The sequence below is a fragment of the Manis pentadactyla genome, chromosome 2 (assembly GCF_030020395.1).
Source record: "Manis pentadactyla isolate mManPen7 chromosome 2, mManPen7.hap1, whole genome shotgun sequence".
In the NCBI taxonomy this organism is placed as follows: Eukaryota; Metazoa; Chordata; class Mammalia; order Pholidota; family Manidae; genus Manis; species Manis pentadactyla.
This window is the reverse complement of record NC_080020.1, coordinates 132,927,247-132,950,095: the sequence shown is the minus strand read 5'-3', so window position 1 is coordinate 132,950,095 and position 22,849 is coordinate 132,927,247. Positions and strand designations below refer to the sequence as shown.

The 22,849-nt window shown below is 38.1% G+C and overlaps 1 protein-coding gene across 6 annotated transcripts in view; it reads right to left on the bottom strand.

Annotated features, from left to right (window-relative positions):
- The window catches only part of CTNND2 (catenin delta 2), a 947,950-nt gene that overhangs the window by 380,862 nt on the left and 544,239 nt on the right, over nt 1-22,849 (bottom strand). For all 6 annotated transcript variants that reach the window (XM_036896685.2, XM_036896686.2, XM_036896687.2 and 3 more), the window contains 3 exons: nt 22,543-22,577; nt 22,047-22,163; nt 8,784-8,956 (listed from right to left, as the gene is read on the bottom strand). In XM_036896685.2, coding sequence (XP_036752580.2) covers nt 8,784-8,956; nt 22,047-22,163; nt 22,543-22,577 — 325 coding nt within the window. The remainder of the gene's footprint in view (nt 1-8,783; nt 8,957-22,046; nt 22,164-22,542; nt 22,578-22,849) is intronic.

The following is a 22,849-nucleotide window of genomic DNA, read 5'->3' as shown; positions in this document are numbered from 1 at the left end:
TCCCTCCAAAAGGAGGGACCCAGCATGTGAAATTAACATGGAAGTGGAACATTGCAGGCAGATCCTCTGGTTAAATAGTTTCTGATGGGCAGACTTTGGTGCACATTTAATGTCATCTCCTTCTTGCTTCCAATTATGAGGAATTAATTCTGAGGAAAATGAAATATTAATTCCAGTGCCTATGCACACTTTATGTACATTATACCTCAAGTAAAGAAAAAAAATAGAGATTTTGTTTTCTTTAAATGAGACATGAGCATACACATAATTCATCAAAGCTCTTATAAATTAAATATTTCATCTGCATTATAGTTTATATTTAAGGTTCAGATAGGTGAGATTTAGGATTTACTAGTTATGATTTTTAATATTATATGTTTGCATGTGTTTGTATGTATATGCTTAAGAGTACATTGAGGCCTCTTGTGTAATTGTGGAATGCTTTTACACCTATTTTATGGAAGTGTTTAAGGGGAGGATGTGTTTTCAAAGTGTAGTAGGAAAAATACTGAAACAGGAATTTAGGCAACATATATTCTATTTCCAATCTACTAACTTACAGTACTCAAGTTCTGTGCATTAATTCACTCATGAACTCAGTAAACCATTTCTAGAGCCCACCAGGTGCCATGAGCAAATGAGGCACTTGTCCTTGAAGGTCCCTCTGCAATCCCCTTACGTGGAGTATTTCATCTTGACGTTACTGTGGAGATCTATCAGTGATGTATTTTTGTTTGCACAGAGCACTATCTGACCCACAGTCATGACATTGTTCTTTTCGGGAAGTCTGAGTCCCTGAGAACATGGCCTTCCTGGACCAGAATGTGGCTTCGACTTGGCTGGAACACAGAGCGCTGCTGCTCCCTGACCCTATGGAACCACATCTTCTGGGAGTGGGTAGGGGTGGTGTGGGGTGATGGGAGAAAACATTCTCTCAAGTTGGAAACTGATTTCACGCTTATTCTTCAGGGATTGACAGTGTGAAAAACAACAAAACAAAACAAGACAAGACACCCAAGACACTACAGCCAGTTAACAAGAGACTGGACGGCCTGGACTTGGACTCTCTGAGGAATCTTGACTTCAAAAATGAGTAAGCAGTGTCACTGAGCAAAAGCACTTTTTATAAAACAGGTCTGTGATTTACAGGCAGTCCCTGTGAAGACACATTCAGACCTGCCAAGTTTCCTGGAATTGTCAGCAAGGCCCCTACCTCTGGGTCAGGAGAAATATTTGCCCAGAACTCTGAGCAGCCAGGCTGCCAATGTCAGGAATGGGGAACTGGAGTCCGTGTCCTGCGGCTTCCCAGAGGGAGCCTGATGACGTGGGATCAGCAGGCGGCTCTGTCTCAACTGTATTCATTACTTTTCACTTTCCTGGGATTACATAAGACTGGAGAATGTAATAATTATGGTATCTCCCCTTTTCAGAACATCCCAGTTGTGGTGACCAAGGTCACTGTCAGCAGTGGTGCTCCTGGGCAAATGCAGTGTCAGGATTGGTGAAGCAGGAGGGCATGGTTGGAAAGTGGCAGAAGGCTCCCAGAGGAGCCCAGGCACATGAGGGAGGCTTTGGATTCGGTAGGGAAGGCACTGGGCTGGTGTTGGAAGGAATGAGATGAAGAGAAGATTAAGTGGTGACAGGTCAGTGAGAAAATAAAAGCAATGTCTGAGGAATATTCTTTCAATGAGTCAAGAAGCCTGAATAACTTGAATACTAAAAGAACAGGACATGGCTTTAAGATGACATCTTTGAAGAAATCCATTTGGAAACCAGAATAATTTGGTAACCTGATTAGTAATGTCAGCTACATGCTGCTGATTAAAATGTCTGAGAATGTGTTGAACTTTGCTGGGGTAAGTTTGCACAGGGCTTTAGGCCTGCACATGGACATGGACAAAACCACTGACTCTCACAGTGTGGAAACAGGAAGAAATCACCCCCCTTCAAAATGCAACTAGTCTTATTTGGACATTATGTGAAATGTTTCTATAATGTCATGCAATTAAAATGAAACTACATCCCCAATGTAAGTCTTGCACCCTCAGATGAAATAAATTGCCTTGACAACACTACTACCACTGCTTCTGAAATTTTGATAATTTTTGTTTTGAAATTGTCTTCAGAAGGAATGCCACTGTTTAAAATAATTTCAAGGCAGAAATTCCTGGTGCTGTGAGAAAGGTCTGATTTTGGAGACAGCCAAATAAAATCATCAAAAGCCTTGTCAAGCAACCCTTGGCGAGCTCTGGTTTCGGAAAAAACTAATAGGAAACGTACAGAGATAGTTTCTGTGCACAGCTCACTCCCTTCTTCACCTCTTCACCCCTGGGCTTCCCTGGTGGTGACATCACACTGTCACTGAAAGGCGGGGCCCAGAGCAAAGTAAACTTATAGAATTGAAACACAAAGGTGCTTGGGAGGAATCTCTTTCTCACATAAGAACAACTCAGTTAAAAGGACTGCAAGGAGCTATAATCTTTGAGATAATAATGGAGACCAGTCTCACTATTTTCTTTTTCATGAGGATCCCAAATTTCTGTGTAGGGGTGGGATGGAGGCAGAGGGAGGGAGAGAAAAAGAGAGGGAGAGAGAGATCTTGCAAGCTGCATGGTCCCCATCATCACAGTGAGAAGGAGGTGGTAGCAGACCCATTCGCCCAGGGCCTCTAAACCAAATGGAAGTCAGGTTTCTGCATGCTGGGTACTGGTTCATCCTTCCCTCTGACAGCCCATCAATAAAAGTATGATTAGGTCATTATCAATAAATATCTTGAAAAGTATTTTATGTGGCCATTAAAAGGGTCCACCAATTAAAAGAAGACAGAGAAGGAAAAAAATAAAACCATGACATACGTGTTTTATATAAATTTATCTTAACCAGTATGTAAGGAAGGATGTCTGGATGGCAACTCCTAAACAAACTACATGAACCTTGGCAAAAAATTTGCTACATAAAACTTATTTCAGACAGAGGCTCATTTAGTATGACTTTAATAACCCAAATACTTGCTCAGAAGAGGAAATGTTGGTAAGACATATAAACACCCTCTCTGAAATGAGAAACACTTCAATTTTTGAAGCTAGATTAAATATATTTATACTGGAACCAGAAAACAGAGGGAGTAGATTTTAAAACAGAGCAGTGAGAAAGGATTCCCAACAGGTAGTCATCTGAAAACTACCTTAAAGACAAACTGCCAGTTTCTCACAAATATGCTACGGAAATAGCCTCTAAATGCTGCATAACCTATGCATTCTACACTACACATATTTCTGCAATTTTGTGTTTTCCAAATTTATTAGTGACTTTTCTCTTTATGAGTACTACCTAACAACTTCTTTTATAATTAAGCAACCTGGACGGATGTCACTAGTTGTTTGTAGAACCCTTTTCATTTAAGGACTGATGAGTAGGTGTTTATTGGGAATTTGCTCCTCTGCACCATGCAGGCCTCCGTGACCACCAGCCACCAGCCACAGAGTTCATCCCCTGATGGGAGGGCACCCATAATCAGAGCTCCAGACTCGGCCAACACATTGGCCACTGGCAGAAGTGAACAGATGGTATACTGATAATTATGATACAGTGTAAATGAGAACTTTTAAGATATAAAATTCAGTGCAACATTAAATAAATAGGCCAGCTCAAAAAGAAATGGCAATTTTGTTTTTTGGAAAGCTTATTGCTTTCCTAGAGTATCTTCTATTGATCAGTTTTATTTTACAGACCTATCATACAATTCTTCATTTCCTGCAGCAAGCAGGCACTTCTCTAGGATTACGAAGGATTGCGCATTTACTTCACTTACACTGGAGAACATGAAAGTGGTTTTAAAATCTTTCAGTTCCTGCACTATGTTGCCAGGGCTCTTTATAGATGTGCACTTCCATATTTCTTGCATATTTTGTTTCTTTGAGGGACAGAATGCTTGGCTAGATTACTTTACACCTGGATATGGGGAGAAACCAAGATTTTTAGAGTGGTTTTTCGATGTCAATAGGTTTATACTCAGCATTTCATATAATCCAGAGGAAATTGTGTGTGAGTAGAAGTAGACAAAGCCTGGGGAGCACCAACTTCTCCATCCACTCACTTCTCACAGCCTGTGCAGTCTGATTATTAAGAATAAGGCTGGGAGTTGAGAAACCTGATGAACATTCAGTGAACTCTGGGCCAGTTACTTGGGATATGGAGATAAACTTGGAAGGATTTTGCTCTTGTAGGAAGGCAATCTGAGGGGAAGAAACAGACTTACATCAACTCACCACAGGGTATTATATACAATATGACAGAATGATGCCTTGAACACGTAAATGTTTCAGTTCCTGCACTACTTTGCCTCTGCTCAAAATTCCCTACCAGATCCTCTTTTCACTCTGAATAAAAGACAAGATTCTCAAAATGACCAATTGGGCCTCCCATCTCTTTGCAAACTCCTGCACCCAGCTCCAGCCACCTCAGCCGCTTTCCTATTCTGCCAGCATGCCAGGCCACCCCACCAAGGAGCCATTATGTTTGCTGGCCCCTGACAGCCATTCGGCTGCTTCTCTCTTCTCTACGGCTTTGTTCAAATGTCACCTTCTCCAGGAGGCCACAGGCCTACATCCCATCCTACACTTAGGATCCTATTTATCCTTTTCTGCACTCATTTCCACAAACTATGCAATTTACGTATCCATTGTGTTGGTCTTCTGAGTCCCCACTGTGGCCGATAGAATGTAAGTCCCTTGAGGACAGGGACCACATCTGTTTTTGTTATTATTTCATCCCAAGCATATACAACAGCTCATGGCATCCCACAGATGCATGGTAACATCTTGAATGCATTAAAGAAGATCCCAGAAATATACAAATTTAACTGGAAGAGCAGCTCTATCCTAAATGGGTAACTCACCAAAGCCACACAAAGGCAATGTGACCTGGAGGAGAAGGGAGGGACAGAGGGGTAATAATTTTCACAGCCTGTTTAGAGGCTGGGGTGGGAGCTTGCAGGGTATTTGAGCAGAGTACTGGTGACAGGGAAAAATACTGCAAATTGGCTCATGCTACTTCCCAAAAGGTCTGGAATTTGTCAGGAAGGATCTTACACCTTCCTCCAGCCCAGCCTCATGAACTTATCCTACAGTCTGAGGAAAATAGTTTTCAAGAATTTTATATTTTATGGCAATTTTTGTGACCCTTAGTTTTACTCTCAGACCCATATGATAGGTAATGTGGATTATGCATGGATCACCAGGCACTGGTGTACAGCCAGTAGTTAATCCCTCAACAAACATTTATTATGTTGAATATACTAGAGGTTTTTTAACTTGAAATCAGAATATTTAGACAAAAAAATGATCTATTTTTGTATTGATTGATTATTAACCTTATTAACTTGGACTGTCAATTGTTAGCCATAATTTGAATATTACTAGCCCTTTGACACCTTATGGCTACATGAGATCCTAAAAATTAATCTAGCCTTGATGGAATGAGCTTTAACACCATTCAGAATATGGAAAAGAATATGTCACAGAGTCCTGCAAAGCCACTGGAATACAGGGATTCCCAAGATAATCTGCATAAACGAGACATTATTGGAATGGGATATGGCCTCCCTGCTTTCTGGGTATAACCCTAAATGCAAAGTAAAAATACTGGTTTACTTGTTCAACACCTCTCCGACATTGTTTTGAAGTCACAGGTCCCATGCGGTGTTCAATACCACATGCCTTTCATACTGAAGGACACAGAGCTAAAAGCAAGTCATGGTACCAATATCCACCACTTAGCTAAAATAAGCAGGATATTCACTAAAAGCATTAACCCTTTAATCAATGGATTAGAACAACCCCCTGGTTTGAATATTCAGACTTCTTCACCCATCCACCTGCCAGGTAAATGAGAACGAAGTAACCTTTGCTTCAAACAAGTTTGCACCTTGAACATACACATTTATAGATGGTTTCTACAATTATAACACTGATGACTTCAAATACATAGCGTTGCTCTCTTTCCAACCTACTTACATTTTCTGATTAAATTTTAAAGTGGACTTTTCTGTGAAGCCTGATCCTGTCATTTTCAGCTTCTGCTATTTTACTCCAATGGCTATTAGGGATGACAGAATGAACTCCAAGGAGTCGAACTTGAACAACATGGAAGTAGATAAATCACCACATTGCTTGTCAACACTTACAGACCTCTTAATAGGTTCAGCTGTCAATGCACTTAATTGAAATTGTTAGTATATACAAGGAAACTTATGAAACACTCTCTCTCAGAAGGATAAGATTTCAACTCAGTCAAGATTTTGTCCCCCTTCTTACTACTGCTACCTTAAAATGGTGCATGACAACTTATCTAAATATGATGAGCTTGAGTTTTCACATCTTTAAAATGCAGATGATAGTACAGCCCCATGTGGGTGTTCAATGCATGTAATGCATTTAAAACATACTTCTGGGTGCTCAATAAATGGTAGCTCTTAATTGTACCAGTAAGAGAGCTTTGATTTAACATCTAGTCATTACATAGCTCTGTGTGAATTAAGCTTCCAAAATGTTCACAGGTAAGTTGATAAGTTAACTGATTTTTCATTTGATATTGATAAATGTCAGCTAGGGGAATACTGATACTTTATTATTTGACTTAATGTTTTCAACTCAATTTACAGGGGACTTAGACATTTAGGATAAATAGCCAAGTATGAGCATTAAATGAGTTCTAGATAAAAATAAAGGAGGTAGAACTTTATTATTTTACTAGCTACATGTCTTGGCAGTTCTAGGAAACTGGTAAATGCTAAACTCATACCTTTCACAGGTTAATTTGAGTACAAAATATTCCTTCTTTCTGAATGTGCCCCTATGGACTTAGAAATATGGCCAGATATATGAATAAAAGAAGGGTTGTAATCCACTTGTTTGCTTCCAAAGAATTCAAAATTGAGTATATCCCCCCATGAACCCTGTTTCACAGCCCAAGAGAGTCATTGTAGATGGGAAGAAGAAAAATTGCTCTTTTCAAGAATGAGATGCTTCTGAGAAAAAAGAAAAATCCATACCTAGGTAAAGAAATCATACAGCTTCCATTTCATCTTTTCATAAAACCAAGTTAGATTAAAAAAATCCAATCATATTTGTTATGCTAATAACATCACCTAATATTTCGATCATATAATGTTCTTATGTAATGAAACAATAAATACTAGTTTGGATATATGATAAATGCATGACTATTTCAAACAAGTTTTTCTAATAAATTAAAACCATTTTTAGACATTCCCTCATGTATCCTTTTGCATTTCTGTAAAGGAGAGAGAACGGACCAGTGCTTTTAAAGAGCAGTGATCCCAGAGCTGGGAAATAGTGCAGTTGGTCTGCAGCTTGGACCTGATGACTTTGAGGTCCTTTCCCTCTGGGGCACCCCCATCTTCACTTCTCCATCCAAGTGGGAGGCACCACCTGAACCCAAACTGGGGTCATGCCCTTGGCCACCCTGGGGGGACAGTCCTTCTTCTCAGTGAAGTATGTTATTTACCACTCTCCGGTGCTGTCTGAAGAAGGCAACCATATTCCTAAAATGTTGCTGAGACAATAATTTAACTTCAATCATTGAATGTATTGAGGCTTTTCAGCTTATGCTTTACTTATGCCCATGGCATCTAAAATAAGTATCTCATGGTGACTATACAATGTCACCTTACTCACCTAGCCTCCTCTCTGTCTGCAGACATTTCTTGTGGGTGGGGATGATGAGGGGCTGCTAATGAAAGATGAAAATGGCCCTGCCCTCAAGTAGCTTTCAGTTAGTTGGAAAGATGATGGATGAATAATAACAATAAACTGGTGTCAGAGATGCATTTGGTTGTTACAGGAACCCGTGTGGGTAGCACAGCTGGGGAAGGGCTCCTGGCTGAAGTGCTGCCCCGTATATGAAGAAAGGATGACATTGGGCTCATCAGCTTAAGGAACACCTACCTTCAGGGATGTGGGAATAGGAGCAGAAGCCCAGAGATGAAAAGGCCCTGATGCTGCTGAAAATAAGTTTAAAATAGCTTAAAACGAGAAAGCCCTCCACTATATTCATTCTGGGGGGGTTGACAAAGTATAGTCTACACCCCAAAATTATCTAACTCAAAATGCTATATTTATCACAACATTTACATGTTTCTTGAAAACAATTTCAGGTTAGTAGCCACTTCTTTTTACCAAGAGCCAATTTTAACTGCAGTTAATAAATTTGTGCAGTGAAACTATAAGAAACAATTAAGGATGCATTTCAAAATCTAACTCAGCAAAGTGTAACTATTCCTAAACTAATCAAGTCACCTTCAGAATAGTTCATATACTTGATTATGCATTTCTACAATGTTCCTTTATACAATTAACCCCAAAGAATAACCTCACGCTTTTTCTTTAGAAGAAAAAAAATTATTGCAGGTGCATCAACAAACTCAGAATGCATGTCATATTTATATCACATATAGACACAGAAATAGTAACTAGATACACACGCACACATTCACGTAGACACGTATATGCAAGGTAGATAGAGCATGAAGAATTCACAGACTTTCCTGAAGAAAATATATTTATAATTCAGTGTTACTTTGCAATAGTATTTTATTATTCATTGCCTTCACACACAGCCCTGGACACACTCTTCCTAAGTTGTGGGGCATGCGTAAGAAAGGCAGAGGAAAGCCATGCTTTCCTCACAGCCCCGCTCCCCGCAGGTTCCCCTTGGCGGGTCCCCACGGACCAGCACAGCAGAGGCCCCTCTCCCCCACGTACCTGGCTGAAGCTCTGGCCGGCACCTCGGGCTTGCGTGCTGCGGGCGGGGAGCTGCGATGGGGCCGTCTCACCCAGGGCCAGGGCCTGGTTGCTATGGTAGCTGGCCGGATACTGGAAGGACCCTTCAGGTTTGGAATTGAGCTGAAGTGCAGTCTGGGAGAGCAGGCTGGGCCCTGCGTTGAAAGTCATTTAGAGCAGTAAGTGACAGCCCCAGTGAAGCAGAAATGACATGTATTATTTATTGAGAGTAGCCTAGAATTATCACACGCACATGATTCCAGCCATCTATGCTTTGAATTTTGAGAACTAAAATGGCCATATAATTCGACTCCAGCTCTTAAATGAGATTTTTTTTTTTGATGGTTTAAAAGTTCTCAGAAGAGTAGATTCTTTCAAATGATCTCATCCTGACCTACATAAAGAATTTCTGATGAGACAAATTGGTTAATCAAATAGCTATTTTTGGATCAGACAATATAAGAAATATTTGAAATAATGTAAAATCTACCTTTTGGTACATGTTAATTGCATTAATATAATTACATCGTCTACTTATCAGGATGCTAACACAATTGAAACCTTCCAATCAGTGACAAATTCTATTGTATAAATAGTGATGTAATGCCTCAATGCCTGAAGGGTAGATACCATTTAAAATATTAATAGCTCCTCATACAATGTAGAATTCACCCTGATCTCATGTGATCTCTGACGGCTAGTGATCTTTACCATGGCAGCAGTACACAGTAGGAGAACAAAGAGAGGATACAGTGTTAAAATTGTTGTCTCTAATGTGGCTGAAATTACAAGTAATGGAGAAATGAGAATCAGCTCCTTGCCTGATGCTTTAATTATACTTTGTATAAGAAACTGTGTTTTATTTTCTTACATTCTACTTAGATGGGATCCCTGCAAGAGTTTGCCCATTTTCTTTTTAAGAGAATTTTCTTTAATCAGACTTCATACTTATTTTGGGAATTAGAAGATTTTAGGAATGGAAGTAGACTTGCTCTTTCCCACTGCATGTGTTTGAGGGATCGGGTTTAGCAGTGTGAGCTGGAGTGGGGGGTGCTTGGCAACACATGTTATCTTAATCACAGTATAAAGTCATTTCTTTTTTGATGGAAAGTAATAATATACACATAGACTATGGTATAATCGTTATCTCATCCTTAATCTCCCTCTATGCTGTTTCAGACAATAGTTACCACTTCTTGTAAGTGTGAGCAAACTTCAACTTCCTTCTTTATTTCACAGAATAGAGCATGGCTTAATATTTCAAATGAGACCACTGATTGGCCCTGACATGGACCATTTTGTTTTTTTGCATAAAAATTTGTCCTCTCTTTAAAAACATCAGTTCACATAAACTTTCTCATTTATGACTTTCCCTTTCCCTCTAATTCTCAATGTAATGCCTAAATAATGCAAAAATACCTTTTCATTTCTGGATACCAAATAATAAGCCAATTAACTAATGCAGGTAAGACTCGGTCGTTTGGAACCTACACAGTTTCTGGAAAACAGTCAAGCAAGAAAATAAAAACGTCCCCATCTAGTCTCAATTTCAACATGAAGGGCATAACAAAAGTACAATGTAATCCTTTTCACTGCAATTTAGAAAACAGATTCCCAAGAAAACAGTATATCCCAGATGGTGAAGTTTGCAATGGCCTGCAAAGAAGCATTTAATCCACACCAATGGTACTGTAGGCCTCAACACCAGATGTACGGTGTCTCTATGCGGAGTGATTCGGAATGTCATTCTGGATGCCAGGATCGTACTGTCCCCACTGCTGCGGAGGGAACTTCAAGGCAGAGACAGAGTCAGGGGGTGGTCTCTCACACCCAGGGGATGGCAGGCTGAGATACAGGAGGGCCTCTGGAGGAGGGTGGGGACCAGCGATTGGGGAAGAGGCAGACAGGGGACTAACTGCAAGGAGGAGAGGGAGGATATAGGCACTGGGAGCAACTGACACTTTCCCCCTGGTCTCCACCCTCTGAGAGATCATCACAGCTCAACAGAAGAAAAGCAAAGGCCCTTTAAGATTAGTGGTCACCATTCTACCTGACAATGGGCAGATTCCCACTGAGACTTCCTAGGGCTACGTCTCTCAGTTTAGCTACCCTGACATAATGGCTTGCACCAGCCACGTCCCCCTCACTTCATGATCTCCAAGGCCATGGAAGCTGAAACAGATTTAACAGTGCACAGACTTTTGGAAATGTCAATGAAATGAAATCAAATAAAATCTTTAATTTCATGTAAAGAGATTAACACACTCTGCAAAACAAAGGAGTTGCACATCCTGGTTATTTTCCTTTTAAAGAAGCTGTGTGACCTGGCTTTGATGAACTTTCTTGCCTAGGGACTTAGCAAGTCAACAATTTTTTAAAGTTTTGAATAGTTTCATTAAATTCTCTCCCAAAACCTACAAATGCTGTCCATGCAGGATCATAAGGTGGCAAATTTAAAGTCTCCTTTCAAAGGAGTTTCAATTAAAAATATGATTTATGGGCTCCTGAAATATACATCATGAAATAATCAAATCTTCTCATCTGTTATAGACTCAGTTGTGTACTTGATCAATATTCAACAAAAACAGACCAAGATTCTCTATCTCATTACTTTGTTCACACATTTCAAGCATGAAACCTAGATGTACTCTGACAAAGGTAATTGCCAACAATGAACAATATATCATAATGTTACAACACTGACATCACTTAGCAAGGACAGACCAGTCGGGACAACAGTCAAAACATGGCATGCATTTAGAATGATTTTTCCATTGCTTGCTAGGTTTTCAAATGAATGGCATTTATTCATTCCAATTTTAGATACGTGAGAATATGAAAAAGGTTAAAATTATAGGACAATTCTTAATTACTTTGTAATAAAAGTAAAATTTACATAAAACTAACTCTTCATTAGCTTTAACATTATTGTGCAGTGAGGGAGAAAATATAAATTTTCCAGAGATTTCAAAAGCATTTATAGTTTTGGGCTTTAAATTATGATTGTTTCTCTGTAGGACTTTTGAGTTTCCATCAAGTCTGGCTTAGGCTAGAGGTAAAACTGGGCATGTGCACCCCTGAGGGTATGAAGTGTATCCTCTGGGGATGGGAATGATGCTAGGGGATGACGCTAGAGGATTTCTGGGGTGATGGGTGGGGAGAGGAAGAAACTGGGCCTTAAAATCTCATCTAGTGAGCTGGAATGTTCCTTTCATGCAATTAATGGCTCCAGAGGAAATCTGAACTATGAGCAACAGTGGATCATAATGTTCTTTAGGTTACAGAAAGCAGAAACCTCATCCTGGTATGGGTACTGCCAAGATAGTGGCCTAAGGGGTCACAGCGCAGTGACTTATTCGACCATTCTAGACCTTCCCCAAGGAGGAGGGAGAGTCCTCAAAACTGCGCCCAGGGATCTGTGCTCAGCTCAGAACGACTCAGCCCTGGGGGCCAGGAAGAAGAGATGGCACTGTTTTCTGATAAACTGATAAAACTCAGGAGAGTATATGTCCTTGATCTGATCAAGACACACTAGTCCCAACTGGACAGAGGGGAGCAATTCCAGGGGAACGACAGAATTGAGGGACATGAAACCTGCCATGGATCTTGGAGCCTCTTGAGTATAATACCAATATCTCAACATGTTTTCAAATATGTGAATTGGCTACAGCCCACACAGCAAACTGTGAAGAAAACTGTGCTTTTATCTTTTTCGTTATTCTTAGCAGCGTTAACAGAGGCATGGAGGAGTTAAGTCCATATTACTCTTGGTAAAATGAAGGATCTTTTGTCTCCCATCTCCAAGTCAGGAATTATGCTTGTTTAACATTAAAATACCATTTAAATCATATGTACACATCAACATTTTAAGGTTGAAGAATTCTTCCCTAAATAGAAGTCAATTCGTGTGCAAGAGAAATCTTCACTTCTCAGGTTGTGAAACATCCCCAGGGAACCTCTCCTTAGACACTCCGGGCTGCAGGTAGGGGAAGCTTGCTGCCCACCACTAGTGAGAGATCAGCCTTGGCAGGAAGAAAGGTTGAAAGGCTGATTTTCTGTATAAAAATTCAGACTCACTTACAGTTTATATTAACACATATCCTACACCATATAGTCCATTTCTTCTTAAATGAGCTAGATATTTTAGACTTTTCATGATCATGTCCACTCACTCCATTTGCACACATTTAAAGAGGCTTCATCAGGAATTGCTAATTCTTGGTTGCTTTAGCTAAATATCAGTCCCAGAAAACAGTAAACCTTAATTAAACTACATACATTGCAATATCACAAGAAAGTCCAGAGGCTTACAATGTGGCATTCTGGAGTCATTATTTAGGTCACAATCATGCCAATAGAGCATGTGTGGGAAAAAAAAACCCAGGACTAGCACTCAGCAGACCTAGGGTCAAGTGTGCCTCAGGTTTACAGGAGCACAGGTGATGATGATGGGGACAATAATGCCAGCTCATCTCTGCTGAGTGATTACTAAGTTCCAGGGACTGTCCTGAGCAGTGTACATCAATTAGCCCACTGAATGTTAACCAGATCCCAGTGAGGAAGATACCATCATCCCCATTTATGTTGACAGGACTGAAGTTTGCATTAATTGAGACCACACAGCATGGTAGGTGCATGCGCAAGCCAGGCAGCCTGGCCCCAGAGTCAGTGTTCTTAACCACACTTCATTATTCTGTCTCTACAAATTTTAGTATCAGCAAATTTGAGCACCTAATGAAATAATGGATGTGAAAGTACTTGGAAAAAATATAAACTGCTATACCATGTTAGCTCTTAGTATCATTACCTAATTATCTAATTGCTAGCCACATGGTTTGATAAAAGAGAACCTTGATTGGGATTTGTTTGTCCTGAAAACCTTATTACAGGTCTGTCCCACATATCACTTAACGTTTTCTTTCAACGTGTGAGAGCTTTCATTTTGCAAATGAGACAATCAAGGCATAGATCATTAAAACAGCCTGCTTGAAATGAAAAACAAAAGCAAACAAAACCTAGTGTCAGAGCCAAGAGATGACACAGAAAATGTTCTCTGTTCCCTCAGCCTGAAACTCCTTTGTCTGTCAACCTGAAAACTCATTTTTAAACTGAAAAGTGCTGTTTAAATGTCACCTCCTCCATGCAGCCTGCCCTGATACCTGACTGTCCAGAGAAATTTAACCCTCCCCTCACCATGTCACCTTAACACTCTGAACAGACCCTGAGGAATTTTAATTGTTTAACAGAGGGTTTGTACAGTATTACACAGCAACAGGTTCTCTAGAAGGAGGGTGACAGGGTGAAAGCAGAGATGCTGAATATTCATGGTGAAAGTAGCAGGACTGTGGGCTTAGATCCTGGAGAGACTAGGTCCAGCACATTCCTGCAGTGCAAGCAGAGAAAGGAAACCTGTAGAAACCGAGCAACTCTTAACCTGGGATAGTGGCTGCATTAAGAAAGGAGAGGAAGGTGCACAGTGAAGAGCCGTTTTGAGAGAAAAGCTCATCGGGGCCTAGTGACTAAGTGGACAGAAAGTAAAGGAGATCCCCAAATGACTCAATGCTCTGCCACTGATCGCTGCAGGGACATGATGCCGCCCTGCAGCGGGAGCCTGGGAACTTCCCACAGCGCAGTAGTCCTTCAGAGAAACCCGAGCAGACAGTCCGGTGCTGTCATAATCACATGCACACCTTCTGCCTCTACAAGTTTTAAGGTGATTTATTGGGCTTTGTTGGTTCTGATCTGCTTAGTTGAACACAACAAATATTGTCCAAGAGAACAGCAAAAATTTACTAAATGAGTGTGCAAAGGCAGAAATTCCACCATGTGGCATTCCCCAGGGAAAGATTGGCAGGAGACGTGTATGATGGGGTCTTGCCTCCATGTTTTGGTGAAGGGCTGGCTTAGTTTTAAATTTACACAGTGGGATGAGATGGTGAGAATTCACATAGTTAGAAAGGGACTCTATGCTTGGTTTTAATACTGGCTCTACCATAACCTAACAAACCTCATCTTTCTAGGCCTTAAATAATTTCCAAGTCTAAAGTTTGGTTATATGTAAATGAAATTTTAGGACCGAGATGTAGCTATCGAAATCATCCATAGTGGAAGCTGAAGCCTCAGGCCCAAGACAAGGTCTCTAGGGAGTAATTAAGCCATCAATTTAACTCCAAAGGATCATTTTATCTCTAAAAGAAAAAACGTTATTAATAAGAACGCATTAAAATATTCAATAACTAGAACTAGGCATTGTCTTGAATAGGTGCTCAATGCAGATTTTGTGAGGCTGTTAATTCAGGACAATCAAGGAATAATAAACACACACATTGAGACAGACATTTTAGGACAACTTTGAGTTTACATTAGTCAGGAAGTTTAGAAACATTCTTTACTTACTTTTAGGTTAAACTTATTCTTTTAAAACAATATAACAACTTATCTTTATGTTAACCCTAAAATAATGCCAACAAGATTCACATGTGTTTGTAACTACCAGACAATTTGCACTCACTCCCACCCTCTTGCTATCCAATCTTTGTGGAAGGGTAAGAATAATTTGAAGGTTACATATTGTTTTATTTTAAGTGGGAGTAAATTCTTAAAGCAACATGAAGGGAATCTTTTTTTTTACATCTACATCTTTTTTTGTAGAAAATATTGAGAAGAAAGGAAATAGGTGGTGGAAATTATATCTGCACAAAAGGGCTCTTTCAAATTATAAAATCAATGAGAAAAAATATCAATTATTAGTAATATTACCAAGTTGATTTAAATTGAGATCAAAGCACTTCAGTCATACCAGCATTAATTCTGCAAAATAAAAACACTGACTTCCCCCTTTAACTACTGGTCAGTTTCATGTATGGTACCAGCTTCTTCTTTATGGGTTCCAGATAAACCTGTCTAGTTACAGGCCTACTTGGAATAAGACGCAGCTAGTGGTGCTAAATGAGTTATTTTCTTCTAAACTTCACTGTTAGTAAATTAAAAAGCTCCTGAGTTTCATGGAATAGTTTCCCTGAAAACAGTGGTTCAGCCTATGCACCATCGCTAAAATTAACCAACTAAAAGGCATGAGGGGTTTGTTACGCAGGGAAGCTGAGTGATGTGGTTATTGTATGGGCAGGTGTGTTTTTAAATTCTATTTCTGTCTCCAGAATATCTATTTCCGATCAACTGCTTTATGGTAATAATGCTTTATGTGAAAACTAAAACTGCAATGGTCCCAGGAACAGAGAAGTACTCATTTAGTTTTTAAACTGATTCAGATCCAATGAATGTTATTGGCTTAATTAGTACACTTGTCCAAGTCTGACTATTGTATATGGACAGAAGATTGGTAAAGCATTTGCACGATGCAGTAGCTCACTTAGTTTCTTACATCTGCAGACAATGGAGTGAAATGAGCAAAATGACATTTATCAAAAAAAACCCCTCAAATGTATAACTTTAGTTTAAAACATATAGCTTAAGAATTTTACTGTGCTTGGGATTTTACATGATGCTATGATCACAGAATGGTATTTTTTTTTATAGCTCACACAAATTTCCAACCATTTCACTGTAGAGCTTTTCTCTAGGTTATTTGCCATTAACATTAAATTAAATTATTACTGTTTAAAAATAACTCAAAGAGAGGAAAATAATTATATATTTATTTATAAATCAAGATCTAAAGGTAATAGATTCATATTTCCCATCGACAATTGTGAAAAGGAGAAAATTAATACAAATCAGTTTGGAAGAAAACAAAATTCAAAAGCTAAATCCTGAAAACACTGTAATTTATAAAACTACACTAGCATAAAAACAAGTTTTTGATGCCACAAATCACAGGCTTTTCCTTAGACATCTTCATGGCTTGCTTGTGCATTTTATTTAGGTCCCTGTTCAAATACCTTCTCATAATGGAGCACTCTGGCCCACTCAAAACTAGAGTGGTTCTCAAACTTCTGGGTCTCACAACTTTCCCACACTCATACCTTGAGGACCCCCAAGAGCCTGTATTTATACGGTAATATAGAATGCTATTTACTGTATTATAAGTGGGAAACAGAAGTCTACATGACACACATTCCATGAGCCATTAGACAGCAGTGATGCCATCATGCACCATGCAGCTTCTGGAACCCTCCACTGAACTTTCATGGTGTGAGACTCTCATTTTCCCTCTTCCTCTCATGTGAGAATAAGTTTGGAAAGGCAAATAATGCCATATGATTATTGTGAAAATTGGTGCCTTTGTAGACCCCCTGAGAAGGTTTTGGGGGCCCCTAGGGTTCAGAGGTACACTTTGAGAACGCTACCCATTACTGGCTTTGTCATTATAGCAGTTATTTACCTGAACTTACACTATTTAGCTTGGTGGAATTTCACCTTTTTCTGACTAGAATGTGAATGCCATAAGGCATAGACTCTCTGTGTTGCCATTAAGTACTTAATACATACATTTAAAAAATGAATGACTATAACACCTACCTGTACCTACAGTGATACAGTAAAAACCTAGCATATTAATATGTGATTGCGTCAGTTGGTATTGAGGTGACTTACATGATCAGTGGCAGCTTTAACTTCTGGGGGAATATAATCTCCTAAGATTTTCTTCCTACTGAACATTTTCTAGAACATGGTTTTCTAGATTATGGTGGAATTTCAGTCTGTCAATGTGCTACAGAAAGAAGTAATTACTATTTCAAAATACAATATTTAAACAAATGAACAATCTCTATAAACATTTAAGTCATTTTCTCCCAAGTTGTCCATTTGATTTCTGATTTTGACTGACAAAAATTTCTGTTAATTTTTGGCTAAGATATAATCACCCTTATCTCTGAGTTTATATCTCCAAGAATGCATAGATTAAATAATGTATTTGGTCCAGGGCAAATGAGGTCAAGCTGTACAATTTGTGAGAAGCTAATGGTTCTGTGTCTAACTTGTTTTTTTCCCATTAAAGCAACAGCAATTCTCCTAGTGACTCTGTGACACATATTTGTTAGAATTGAAATTATAGAGCCAGCAGTCATGAAATAGTGGTGGGAGAGCCCAGATTGTACACGTGATTTACATACTGTTTAGGATAGCACTTTTTAAAAAATGCAAAGTGTTGGGAAACACTGGTAATGGTATGACGCTGTTGTCAGTATAGTAGAGCAGTTACTCCTTGCCCTAGGGTCGAGAAGATGGGTTTAGTAAGATTTAAATTTTATTTTAATCAGACCTGGGGAAGAAGCATAACAATCTGTTAAACAGAACAAATTAAGTGTTATGCACTCAGGGGCTAAGACTGGTTGCTATTTCATGTCTGTCCTAGCTAATGAACCCACTGAATGATCAGAAACACAAGGGTTTAGCAGAATCTGATGGGCTTGTGCTAATTATATGAAATGTGTCAAAGAGCCACTACATACCTATTTGTTAAGTTTATATATCAAGAACATAAACATGGTGTGTTATTCTGCTATTGAGCAGAATTTTGTGCTGATTATTCTCTTTGCTCCCCATATTCATTCTCTGCCCTTTTTGCCATGGACTGTATCACAGGGGTTCTTTGCCTTTTGGTTTGTGATTGGATTTGGTCAGTGGCAGGCACGAGAAGGACATCAGAAGGTAGGAGGAAAGAGAGGTTAGGTTATTTATTCCTCGGCTCCCATCATGCTTTTTTTTTCTCAAGTGTCTTTACTTTTTATTGAAGTGTAGTTGACATACACTCTTATATTGGTTTCTAGTATACAACACAGTGGTTCAACAGTTGCCCACATTATTAAATTCTTACCCTAACTAGTGCAGTTACTATCTGTCAACACAGAAAAGATGTTACAGAATCATTGACTATATTCCCTATGCTGCACTTCCGTCCCTGTGCCTAATTTATATTATGATTGAGATTCTTGAGCTCCTTATCCCACTCACCCTCCTCACTTACACAGCCCAACCCCTCCCCCATGGTAACCACCAGTCACTTCTCAGTGTCTAGGAGTCTACTGCTATTTTGCTCATTTTGTTTTAATTTCCATAAATAAGTGAAAACGTATGATATTTGTCTTTCTGCCTGGCCTATTTCACTTCACATGACCCATTCTAGGTCCACCCTGACTGCTGGTGCTAACTAACCCCTGGAGTTCTCCTTCAGGGCCAAGGGGGGGAAGGGCTTCTTCTGTACCTACTCCCAGTACCTCCCCAGGCACTGGATGTTCCCTTGATCTTGCCCACTCTTTTTGTAAATAGTCCCTCAATTATATTCTCTTCAGTCCAGATATTTTTATTTCATGACCTTCCAAACATTTAAATTAGCAACAGTTGATCCCCCAAATGGTAGTGACCTACTCAGAATTTTTAAATTCGTTTCCTAAACTTTGACCTACTCAGAATTTTTAAATTCGTTTCCTAAATTTTACTCAATTCAGTCTCAAAGTGACTCTGAAAATGTTTCTTAGGAATAATACTACTCTGCATTTATTTCATTGGTGTCCCGGCACTTTGGGATACAGCTTTGGGGTGGTGTTTTCATCACCTGTTTTTCTGGGGTTATTTTGCTTTATTTCTTTTCCTACCAAACAAGGAAGCAGGGCCTTACAAAAGGAACAATCAACTAAATTCTAGGAGTCTTTAAAAAGATAACTTGGTACATAATAACATGAAGTACCTAATCTTTCTGAAAAACAAAAATTCAGCAGTTAACACATACATGCCAAAACCCCCCCCCAAAAAAATCTACTGGAGTATTTAACATTCCTTTAATAAAGATACCTTTTTTGTAGGTTATTTTTGAGCACATTTTGGCGGAAAAACAAAAGTGAACACTAGAAATTCTTTCCGTGTCTCTAGTACGTAGCAGAGTGTCTCAATTAAGAAAGGTCAACATTACTAGTTGACTTTAAGGGTAAAAGAGTGTTCATATATTTATCCACTTTATTATTTAATTTATTTCTCTTCTAGTATTTATTTATTTCTTCTACTATTTTAGTTTACAGTATCTCTGCATTGCTTTTATTATTCCCATCTTCCTAGTTCATTTTAGTTTGTTTAGCTCTTTTTAAGGTTTCCCAAAAATGTGTACATTTTTTTGTCCTTTGTTTTTAATAATAAAGTTAAGATTTACTCTGAATGTAGTTTTTTCCCATACTCTTATGTTTTTGTTATAAAATGTAGCCATTTTATTTGATTTTTAAGCAGTTTTTTAAAAAAAGATTTGCTTTCTTGCTTCCATTTTCATGGATTTTCTTAATTTTAATGTGAATACAGTTTTGTTTATCACTTTATCATTTACTTTTAATTTTCTTGTATTTATCAAAGAATATGGCCTTCCCATTTTTTCTAATTTTCAGGATTGTCTTTACTATCTAGCAGCTGATGAGGTTTTAAAATTTTCCTTGGACATATATAACATATATATTATCCTTCAATGGATTGAACTTTTAAAGCTTATTTAATACAAGGACTGTTAATTACTTACTCCAACTCTCTGTGGCTTTTTTTCCTAGGATTCTGTCTCATTCTTAGAAATGTACATTGAAATGCTCATAATATTTTTCATCTACTCTCACTTTCAATAATTTTTTTTTATATTCAGATGATGTGTGGTTTGGTGCATACTTGTTCACAAGATTTTAATATGAGTTTCCTGCATCTTTATGAGACACTTTCACTGCATGATTTCTTCGATACTGTGCTTAATGCTTTTGCATTAAATTCCACCTCACCTCACATTAGTCTTTCCAGTCCCACTCTGTGTTCATTACTTTGCTGTCACTTCTTTGTTCATTTAGTTTTAACATTTTTAAAATTAATATGTGTGTCTCGAATAAATACTGCATGACTATTTTGTCTTTGTTTATTGCAAACTTGAATTTTTGTTCTCTAAGAATTCAGCATGCTTACCTGTAGTGCTAGATTGATACATGTATCCCCTCTATGTTAATTTGTTTGCTTCTCATTTACTCATCCATCTCTTTTTCTGCACTTCCCATGTATTAAAGGTTATCTCCTCTCCTAAACTCACAACCAAATGTGTTTCTCTAATATTGTATGAAAAATGAGATATCGAAAATACCCCCCAACAAGATACACAATTTTATCTATGCTTTCCTGACTCCCAAAAAATACATGTATTTCAAATATTGATTAACTATAATTCTAACTATGACTACCCCTATAAGAGAAACATAGTTATTGACTCTGATAGAGAAGAGGTAACAATCCTACATTTTAAAATATAAAATACAGAAAACAAGGATAACACAAATCAACTATTTTACATTCAAAGTGTTAAGGAGGGGATGAATGTGGGTTTAAATAAATTGGGATATTCATGATGATGTTATCCTAAGAGTAGTATTATAAAGATTATAGAAACAATGAACTAATATGTAAATTAAATAGTTTTAAGATCAGTATGTTATATTATTCTTATAGTTTCTTTTTATATAGCAAATCTTTCTGGGTATTCAAAGGACTTTTATTTTTTCAAATTAAGGAATAAAATGCTGCACTGATTTCTGATGTAGAAATTATCATGGTGATATATGTTTTAATGATTTAATTTTTAGCTTTCTGTGGGATTTTATTAATGTAAGTCAAGAGAATTTTATGATTTATTAAATGAGACTTATTTCAACTTAGCACTTTCATTTCTAAACTTCAGCCATTTCAGGTTGTAAAACCCATAATTAAACAGAGAAAAATAAATTTTTAAATATTCTGTTGAGAATATTATAGCAATTAAGACAGTTAAATACAGATATGTAAGGAGTTATTGCATAGTGCTATAGCCCCATACTAAATGGGATGCATATATTGTATCAATGGTTTTCTATTTTGTTATATAATTGCTGTACTGTTTAAGATCTCTAACAACAACAATCTGTATGAGTATATCACTGGCAGTGAATCTTAAAGCAGATGTGTGTTGATTAAACAAATATATGATGAGCTCATACAACATGCTAGTCTAGATACTAGAAAGGATACCAGAGAAATGGTGGAGAGATTCACTGTCAGTAATTGTTGAGAAATTTAGATGCCAACTACTGACTTCAGAGAGAGTTTATAATCTAATGTAAGTTGGGGGTCGGTAATGGGGAAGTAAATAAATGAGAGTAGAGTGAAATGGGTAAAACAAGCTTAAATATTGGTTGAAGTCCTATTAGATATGGCTCATGATGCTAATTATATTAGAAAAAAGAATGGAATAATGTTCTTATATTTTAAATTATCTTCAAGCATAACTGTCGTGCAACTTACTGTCACTTGTTGAATAATCCTGTGGGTCAAGTATTCCTGATTCCTGCAGTGATCTAATGCAGGAGTCCACCAGCTCAAGACCTGTCGTAAGTTCATCTTCGATGTCTTTTTGACCATCTGAAATACAATATTTTAAAGTGATTAGCAAACACATGGTAATGTTAGTATTAAAGCTTTGGGCTATATCATTTAATAATGACAAGTATCCTAAGATATTACTTCCATGAAGTTCTCATTAGCTATCACAGAGGAATCTTTGATTAACCAGTATTAAAAGCCAAGGCCAGTTAATTCCATATATTCATGAAGAACATAAAAGTTACTAGGTAACTGAGAGAACTTCACTGTCATGAAATTGTTAGCTGTCACAACAGCTTCATTTAATTTTAGCACCACAGTGTTGTCATACTCATGTGTATAAGTCTTTCCCTAAAGTTGACAAGAAATTTAATCAATAGAACTACATGTAAGTATTCATCAAAAAACTGTATTTTACCTTGTGATTGCCAGTGAAACTGCTCTTCTGCTGAACTGTAAGAAAGAGAATACATACATATAATGCATTGGTTAGAAATGGAAGGATCCTAGACCAGAAGACACAAGGCACATTAGGGTAATAAAGGGGGCTCAAGGCACATTCTCTAATTTTTTACTGAGAAAAGGGATTCTATTCTGATACCATCTTAACTTGAATCCACTTGGTGTATACGTCTTTCAATTTACAGGTATTATCCTGTTATAAATGGACATTGCTCAGTAATTTTCAGAGAATAGCTCAGTTTTTACAAAACCCAGACCATTAT